At 50.9% G+C, this 8,493-nt stretch overlaps 2 protein-coding genes across 4 annotated transcripts in view; both read left to right on the top strand.

The window, feature by feature from the left end:
- The first annotated feature begins 373 nt into the window (after positions 1-373).
- On the top strand, positions 374-6,402 carry GTF2H4 (general transcription factor IIH subunit 4). 2 transcript variants are annotated; one of them, XM_012804779.2, is made up of 14 exons: positions 374-595; positions 1,420-1,562; positions 1,837-1,941; positions 2,264-2,395; positions 2,663-2,759; positions 2,851-2,939; positions 3,325-3,436; positions 3,591-3,659; positions 3,811-3,894; positions 4,144-4,276; positions 4,485-4,615; positions 5,272-5,319; positions 5,479-5,557; positions 6,073-6,402. In XM_012804779.2, exons 2-14 carry the CDS (start codon positions 1,423-1,425, stop codon positions 6,243-6,245), a joined length of 1,392 nt encoding a protein of 463 aa, XP_012660233.1. In that variant the 5' UTR covers positions 374-595; positions 1,420-1,422; the 3' UTR covers positions 6,246-6,402. The 2 variants fall into 2 exon arrangements, with proteins under 2 accessions (XP_012660233.1, XP_012660234.1); XM_012804780.2 differs by having other exon boundaries at positions 420-600.
- Positions 6,403-6,554: 152 nt separating this feature from the next.
- VARS2 (valyl-tRNA synthetase 2, mitochondrial) overlaps positions 6,555-8,493 on the top strand; it is an 11,731-nt gene continuing 9,792 nt past the window's right edge. For both annotated transcript variants that reach the window (XM_003788986.3, XM_023512869.1), the window contains exons 1-5: positions 6,555-6,657; positions 7,344-7,571; positions 7,675-7,756; positions 7,871-7,971; positions 8,260-8,381. In XM_003788986.3, the coding sequence (XP_003789034.1) occupies positions 7,371-7,571; positions 7,675-7,756; positions 7,871-7,971; positions 8,260-8,381 (506 nt within the window). In that variant the 5' untranslated portion in view covers positions 6,555-6,657; positions 7,344-7,370. The remainder of the gene's footprint in view (positions 6,658-7,343; positions 7,572-7,674; positions 7,757-7,870; positions 7,972-8,259; positions 8,382-8,493) is intronic.

Below are 8,493 nucleotides of genomic sequence, written 5' to 3' on the forward strand. Positions count from 1 at the left end.
GGTCTCCAACTCAAGGGATCCTCCTGCTTTGGCCTCCCAGAGTGCTAGGATTACAGGCGTGAGCCCTCAGGGTCTCTAAGGCTAAGTGCCGCACCGGGCCGCCTCACCCCACCGCCTCAGCGTGCCCAGCCAGGAGGCCTCCAGACACTACTACTCTCCGGGCCCCTCCTCCTGCCTAGGTCGGTTAGACGTGCCGTTAGCGGAATGGACCTAGAACGCCGCGGAACGAACTTGCCCGGCATCTGGTGTTCCTGGTTCTCGCCTCGCGGCTTCCCCGCAGTGCCTTTCGGGATTTGCAGTCAGACGCTCCTCAGCCCGCTCTAAGATGAGGCGAGACAAGACTCCAATTCCCAATGTGCCCTGCAGAGGGTACGTGCAGCTCTTATTCTCGTCCTCACTGTTCCAGTTCTCCCTTTCTCTTCTCTGAATTCTTCACTGTGGACTCTTGTTTGTGCAATCTTTCGTTGCTTTCCCCATCTTTCTCTCACATTTTTTCCTACCATCTTTCCCTTATCTCTGGGAGTCAATGAGAGATATTGGTTCTGATTAAGCGACAGCTCGAGACTCGGGGCGCGGGAGGAGGATCCACACAGTGGTGAGGTGACCCAGGAGGGCGGGGGTGGCGGAGGTGTGTAAGAGAGAGTTGAGTGAACCTCGAGGAGTGGGAGGGAAGTAGGAGAGAAGTTAGAAGATCGGTCAGTGTGGGTCAGGGTGAATGAAGTGAAGAAGACTTAGGGGAAAGGTGGGGAGCATGGATGGCAGGGTTATCTCCGTGGTTAGTAGAAGTGGGCTAAGAAATATAAGAAGGGAAAAACTGACAGATTTGGAGCTTATAGACTGATCTGACCAGGAAGGGTGGGAGAAAGAGGATTGGGCACAAACACGTTTCTCCGTCACTGCTTAGCTAAAGGTGAGATAAGCCATTGAAATACGTGGGTCATTACAAAAGTTTTGAGATACACAAAAATCAAGAAACATAACATTAATGCAGACAGAAATAAATGAAGCCTTCTCAGCAACAGGGCTAAGCCAAGCAAGTTGAAACTTGCACAGGATAATAAAAAGGAACGCTATCAGCTGTCTTTCTTGGAATTGAAAATAATGGACCATAACAAAATCTGTCTCAAAACTTTCATAGGGACCCATGTACCAAATGATTTTGCCAGTTTAGAAGAACTAATAATTCCATCATTTGGAAATTGAGAGAAGCCTGGAGTTGAGGGTAGAAGTGGGGTGAGGAGGCAGGAAATGGGGAGAAGTTGGTTAAGTTTGGGAGAAACCAGAGGTGGTGAGTGACATGGGAAAGGAAACCACAGAAAAGATGGGGTTATTGTGAGAATCCTTGGATTGGAATGACAAAGGTCAGGGATGACACTGGCATGGATGATGGGGGTAACTTCTAACATCTGTCTCTCTCAGGTGATGGACAGTACCCCTTCTAGGGGTGGACTGAACCGAGTACACCTACAATGCCGGAACCTGCAGGAGTTCTTAGGGAGCCTGAGCCCTGGGGTATTGGACCGATTGTATGGGCACCCTGCCACTTGTCTGGCTGTCTTCAGGTGAGGAGCCTCCTTCATGGCATGGTTCATGGAGGTAATGGGGTCTGAAGACTGGAATAAGTTATCATAGAAATAAAGTGTAGCAGCTTAGGGTTAGGGTTGGGGTTGGAAATTACTTCAAAGTATGGGGGGCCAAAACAGATGGAGTTTGTGGAGACAGCAAAACTGATAAAGGTGTGAGGGGGGTGGGATGAGATGTTTGAGAGGCAGTTGAGGGAAGAGATGCAGATAGAAGACAGCTTTTGTTACTAACATTGGACCTACTCCCCTACAGGGAACTCCCATCATTGGCTAAGAACTGGGTGATGCGGATGCTCTTTCTGGAGCAGCCATTGCCACAAGCTGCAGTAGCCCTGTGGGTAAAGAAGGAATTCAGCAAGTGAGTCTCTGCTGCATTCTCACCAGATATAAATTTTGCAACAGATAGGAGTTTCTCAAACTGCTGTTCCTCAAACACTTCCAGATTCAATAGGTACACCACAAATTATATATGTTTGGGAAACTCTGCATACTGTATTTTCCCTCTTAGAGAGTTATGATGTCTCCAAAAAGGCTCTGATGGGTGGTGCGGTAAAGGCATTTGTATTAAGAAGTCATTGATTTCACTCTGTGGAACAATGTGCCAAGGCAGAAATGGAAGCCATTATGGGTCTCCTTTTTGGTCTCCAGACATCTCACTCACCTCTCTGCTTCTGTTCTAGGGCTCAGGAGGAAAGTACAGGGCTGCTGAGTGGCCTCCGTATCTGGCACACCCAATTGCTCCCAGGTGGGCTCCAGGGCCTCATCCTCAATCCCATCTTCCGCCAGAACCTCCGCATTGCCCTTCTGGGTGGGTATGTCACTTTCGTCTCTTCCTAAGTTAGGCCAGGGAACTGGTAAATAAACTGCTGATTAAACTGCTAAAGGGGGAGCTCCTGAGGAGTTTCCATGGAACATTGTGGACTCTGTGTCTGGGAGCTCCTTTAGGAATATGTTGGGCCAGATGTAGCTACATGGTGCAGGAAATGTCCCCCATGGCCATGGGGATAGGGTGGAAAGAAGGCAGAGGGCAGCAGGTAATACAGACAGGATTCCTTACTCTTGGCCCATCCTGGCCATAGGGGGAAGGCCTGGTCTGATGACACAAGTCAGCTGGGACCAGACAAGCATGCCCGGGATGTTCCCTCACTTGACAAGTATGCCGAGGAGCGATGGGAGGTAAGGACTTGGGACTCTGTGTGTGTCTTCTTAGGCTTCTACCTCCCATGGCCCCTAGAGTCATGGTCTCTTGTTCTATTCTGTTCCTCAGGTGGTCTTACACTTCATGGTGGGTTCCCCCAGTGCAGCTGTCAGCCAGGACTTGGCTCAGCTCCTCAGCCAGGCGGGGCTTATGAAGAGGTGAGGAAGCCAGAGGTCTACAGCAGGCATCCTCAAACTATGGCCCGCGGGCCTCATGTAGCCCACCGGGTGTTTTTGCTACCACTGCCTGTCCTGCTTAGCAGCCTACTCATCCTGGGGCCTGCAGTCCGGCCCTCTAACGGTCTGAATGACAGTGAACTGGCCCCCTGTTTAAAAAGTTTGAGGACCCCTGGTCTACAGCTTCCTGCTGTGCCATCTCCTTGGTCCCTGATAAACAGTATCTGAGGAATCAGAGGGGGTTGACTGGAAAAGGTGAACTGAGTAAGAGTATGGCCAGAGATAACAAGAAAAAACATGAGTGGACAGGGATAGTACAAGTAGCCTTTCTCTGCATAGCTCCATTATTGTCTCTCTCTGTCTCCAGCACTGAACCTGGAGAGCCACCCTGCATTACTTCTGCTGGCTTCCAGTTCCTACTGCTGGATACCCCGGCCCAGCTGTGGTACTTTATGTTGCAGTATCTGCAGACAGCCCAGGTGAGGAGGCCAGTGGCCACATCTAGCGTGCTGTACTCTCAGGTCTCCCAGAGCAACTACTGCCTACAGAATTCTATTCTTTGATCTTCCCTTTGACTGTCTCTTCCCATTTTCCCTCTCCCATCTCCCTTCCTTTGTCTCTGGCCCTTTCTAGAGCCGGGGCATGGACCTAGTGGAGATTCTCTCCTTCCTCTTCCAGCTCAGTTTCTCTACTCTGGGCAAGGTAAGTGGGGGGCTGGAGGGCAGGTTGGCGGGGGGGTAAAAAGAATGAATACAGAATGAGCAGAGATGGGGACAGAGGGATTGAGTGTATGGGGTTGGGGAGGTAGGATGAGATGTGTTTTGGACCCTAGCTAGCCACCTCTCTTCCTCAGGATTACTCTGTGGAAGGTATGAGTGATTCTCTGTTGAACTTCCTGCAACATCTACGTGAATTTGGTCTTGTTTTCCAGAGGAAGGTATGAACACCTAGATCAGAGCCTTCTAGGGAAGAAGCAGGGTGGTGTGTTGCTTTAGCCTTTAAAAATGCGTGGCGTCTTGGGGGCAGTAGCAGGAAGTAGCTATCAGGACTGAATACTTGGGTCCCTATGGGGAGAAAAGTTGAGGAAGGTTCTGTGTCCTGGGAGGGATCTGCTGTCTCAGGCAGGAAAATGTGCACAATGATCCCTGAGAGAGGACAATTTACCTTTCCCTTCTGTTCTTTCCAGAGGAAATCTCGGCGTTACTATCCTACGCGCCTGGCCATCAATCTCTCATCAGGTGTCTCTGGAGCTGGGGGCACTGTGCATCAGCCAGGCTTCATTGTGGTAGAAACCAATTATCGACTATATGCCTATACAGGTGAGGCTGGACAGAGTCTCATGGGAGAGGAGGTTGTGGCTGGGAGTGGGGAGGGAGAAGGAAGCAGGAGGGAATGGCCAATTCTGCCAGTTCATGTTTATTTGGCAGTTTGCGGAACTCACTGACATTTCTCATCACACAGTAAGGGCTTGAGGGTATCGAGGTGTGGGGGCTGCCTCCTCACCCTCTCTTCCTATATTTGGGTCAGAGTCGGAGCTGCAGATTGCCCTCATTGCCCTCTTCTCTGAGATGCTCTATCGCTTCCCCAACATGGTGGTAGCACAGGTGACCCGAGAGAGTGTGCAGCAGGCCATCGCCAGTGGCATCACAGCCCAGCAGGTATCCCCTCCTTGGGGGAGGTGGGAGAGGCAGTGGGACTGCACTTGGGTTGTGGGGTACAGGGTGGTCACATTACAGAAGGTTAGCTCTGAGTCTGTTACAAAAGGTGGTGATGAGTTGTCAGTGTTTGGCCACTAGGCAAATGTGAAGTCAAGGGTTCAAATACGGAGATAGGCAGACACTTGGAGGAAAAAGCATGGAGGGAAGAGGTACAGCTCTGGATTTGTGTCTCAGCACTACTACTTCTTGGCTGTGTAAACTGGACCTAGTTGCTTCTCCTCTGTGAAGCCTTAATTTCTTCATCTGGTAAATGATAGTTCTCACCTCACAGGTGATAATTTATTGAAAGACTAGAGGTAAAGAATTTAGCTCAGAGCCTGCCATGCAGTTAAGTGCTCAAAAAATAGTGGCTGCTGCCATTTTAAAGAAAGAAAAACAGAACAAGACTAGAAAGGCCAAATGTGCCAGTGAAGGACTAGCAGACATGGTCTGTGGGAGCAGTAATTGGGGATAACAGCTGAACAAGGATGGGTCAAGTTGACAGGAGCTGAGTTTTTAAACAATGTAAGTTGATGTTCCAATGACATCAGACAACAGCTCATATGACTTTCTTGCATTTTTGCTCAAGCTCTTGTGTCATCCTTGTGTTTTCCCAGATAATCCATTTCCTAAGGACAAGGGCTCACCCAGTGATGCTCAAACAGGTACAGACAGGTAGCAAGATGTCAGAGGCTGGCAGCCCTGGCACCTCTGATGAGATGATGGAATAAAAGGGGGTCATCCAAATTTGGGGAATGAGTGGAGGGCCGGGTTGTCTGGGGGCATTATTCCTGAAGCCCTACAGCGAGCTCTTGCCTCTTCAGACACCTGTACTGCCTCCCACCATCACAGACCAGATTCGCTTGTGGGAGTTGGAAAGGGACAGACTTCGGTTCACTGAGGGTGAGTGGATTCTAGTGGGTGAGTCTTAGTTATTGGCCAGAGGAATGGCAGACAATTCTTGCCTTTTTTTCCCTTTAATATGAGAGAAGGGAGAGGAAGAGGGAGGGGAGGGAGAGAGCAGACAATACATTTTTGATGAGCTGAAAAAGCTTTTTGTGCATTTTTTTCTTTCATGTACTTCATGAAGGAAAGCTGGCAAGACACTTTATCTTGGGGTGAATGGCGGCAAATGTCCTAAATCAGTGCATTTGATTTTAGCTAGGAGAGGAAATAATTCACAGTAATTTTTCTGGTGTTGGCGAACACTAATGGGCTTTCTTACTGTATTTTTATTGCCTCTGAATATGGCTGGATCACACTGGTGTTAAGATAAGCCCCTGGGCAGAAAGCCTAGAGAATTAGTTTTTAAAAACTTCAGTGGGGGCAAGCCTCCTGTTGTTGCCACGAAGAGGCTGGGAGGACTGTGGGTCCAAGTGGTACATTTTCACTATGTCTCTTCGTGTTGCCCACCCCAGGGGTCCTGTATAACCAGTTCCTGTCCCAAGTGGACTTTGAGCTGCTGCTGGCCCACGCACGGGAGCTGGGTGTGCTTGTGTTTGAGAACTCGGCCAAGCGACTCATGGTGGTGACCCCGGCCGGGCACAGCGACGTCAAGCGCTTCTGGAAGAGGCAGAAACACAGCTCTTAAGAGCGCGGGACTTGGACGCAGACCCAGACCAGGATACGGACACTGACACGGACCTGGACCTAGGGGCGGGGCAGGCGAGGCGGTGCTGGCCTCAGAACTCAGGTGTTTTTTATTTACACGTCGGAACTCTTCTTGTCTAATAAAGCTGTGGAAGTGACCTATGCGGTTCGGCGCCTCCCGCGGGGGTTCCTTTCCGCGCGCACTCCTCTGTGTCGGCGGCCATTGGACAGAGAGGGGGCGGGGCTAAGGGCCAGCCGCTGCGCATGCGCCGGTCGGGACTCCGCCCTTACGCGCTGCGGGAATCGTGGGCCAAGTTTGGGTGTGCTGGTGACCCGGTACTGTGTAGCGGAGGGGCGCCAAGAGTTAGCTGCCGGCTCACTAAGTGAGGGCGCCTCAGGGAGGCTTCCGGGAGGTAGGAGGCGCTGCGGGGCCTTTGCCCACGCTTTAGGGTGGGCGGAAAGGCCGGGCCGCGTGGTGCCTGTGCACTGGGTTGCCCGTGGGTAGGCGGAGATCAGTGTGACCCTGGCGGGATTGCTTGCCAGCTCTTGTCAGTCATCTCCCTGAATCTGAGTCCTCTCCTCTCCATGTGTCAGCCATCCCTCCCAAGTCGTAGATCCATAGTTTGCAGGATAAAGACAACGACCCTGCTTCAGGGGCTGCTGTCCCTTGTGGACACCATGCACTGTAGTTGTGTAGGAGAGGATAGATACTTAGAATAACACACCAGTGCTAATCGGAGGAGGAAGGAAGTAAAACCCAGCATGGTGGCTCACGCCTGTAATCCTAGCACTCTGGGAGGCCTAGGCGTAAGATCGCTTGAGCTAAGGAGATCAAAACCAGCCTGAGCAAGAGCAAGACTATTTACTAAAAATAGGAAAAATTAGCTGGGTGTTGTGGCGGGTTCCTGTAGTTCCAGCTACTTGGAAGGCTGAGGCAAGAGGAACCCAAAAGTTTGAGGTTGCTGTGAGCTATGATGATGCCACAGTACTCCATTGAAGGTGACAGGCTGAGACTCTTTCAAAAAAGAGGGGTGATTTTAGGGGGTGTGACACTCCCCCAATCACATGTCCTGATGTGCTCTCTGTCTATCCCAAACAGATTTTGGTCCCTTTCCAGCTTCTCCTGATGCCTCATTTGCCTCTAGCCTCTTTTCGATCACCACTTTGGGGGCTGAGGCCTTCATGGGGCCTCCCCAGGTCCCATCCTCTTTCTACACAGTCAGAGCTCCATGGGTTTCCTATCTCCAGGAAGAATCGTGAAGCCAAACAAAAGCGCCTGCGAGAGAAACAGGCTGCACTGGAGGCTGGGATAGCCAGGAACAGCAAGGTTAGGGTGGGAGTGGGTGTTGTCCTGGTTCTCTGAGACTTGGGCTGGGATACAGGTGGCTGGGGTAGTCTGGGAATTGTATCCACCTGCTCCCTCCTTCCAGTCACCTACAGAATCCAGTAAGGCCTGGAGTCCTAAGGAGGTGGTATTGTATGAAATCCCCACGGAACCTGGTGAAAAGAAAGGTAACTAGGGATCTTGAAGGTCTTTTCTCTCACATTTTTGTTGCATTTTGGCTGTAGAAATGCAGCCTGGGAACAAAGTTCTGTAGTTAGTGGAGCTCTCTTCTGCCCGTACAGATGTCTCTGGATGCCTGCCTCCTGCATACAGTCCCCAATATGTGGAGGCTGCCTGGTACTCTTGGTGGGTACGAGAGGGCTTCTTCAAACCAGAATATCAGGTTAGTATTTGGCAGGGAGGGGTATCTAATGTCCCCAGGACAGAGTGGTCCTTGAACACAACTGATGCCTTAGAGTTGAGCTTGCATTACAGTCTTGTTTTCTTTCTGGCCCTGGTGTCTTCAAAGTTCTCTCTTGGCAGGTTCACCTTGGCAGATTCCTTTTGTTCTGCCTTCCTGTTGCTGGAGTTTTCTCTGAAGTTCTTTCTGCCTTGGAGACACCAGAGGGTGCTATTCTCCCAGGAAACATCCAGGCCACTATTGCCCTTTGACTTTTCTCCTTTCTTCTAGGCCCAGCTGCCCCAGGCCACAGGGGAGACCTTTTCCATGTGTATCCCACCTCCCAATGTCACTGGCTCCCTGCACATTGGCCACGCACTCACAGTGGCTATACAGGATGCCCTTGTGCGCTGGTGAGAGAGGAATAGGGCTTGAGTTCTTGGAGGGCTAATAGAAAGGATGGGAATGAATGAGGAAAGAAACATATAAGCTCGGCTCGGCGCCTGTGGCTCAAGCGGCTAAGGC

This window comes from Otolemur garnettii, unplaced genomic scaffold, assembly GCF_000181295.1.
Source record: "Otolemur garnettii isolate 467f Iridium unplaced genomic scaffold, OtoGar3 scaffold00031, whole genome shotgun sequence".
In the NCBI taxonomy this organism is placed as follows: domain Eukaryota; kingdom Metazoa; phylum Chordata; class Mammalia; order Primates; family Galagidae; genus Otolemur; species Otolemur garnettii.

Excerpts from the sequence above, each read along its gene's own strand:
- GTF2H4 (XM_012804779.2), top strand. The coding sequence starts at position 1,423 with ATGGACAGTACCCCTTCTAGGGGTGGACTGAACCGAGTACACCTACAA. Across the intron at positions 4,277-4,484 it reads TCGACTATATGCCTATACAG|AGTCGGAGCTGCAGATTGCC; the intron begins GTGAGGCTGGAC and ends TATTTGGGTCAG. Across the intron at positions 5,558-6,072 it reads CAGACTTCGGTTCACTGAGG|GGGTCCTGTATAACCAGTTC; the intron begins GTGAGTGGATTC and ends TGCCCACCCCAG.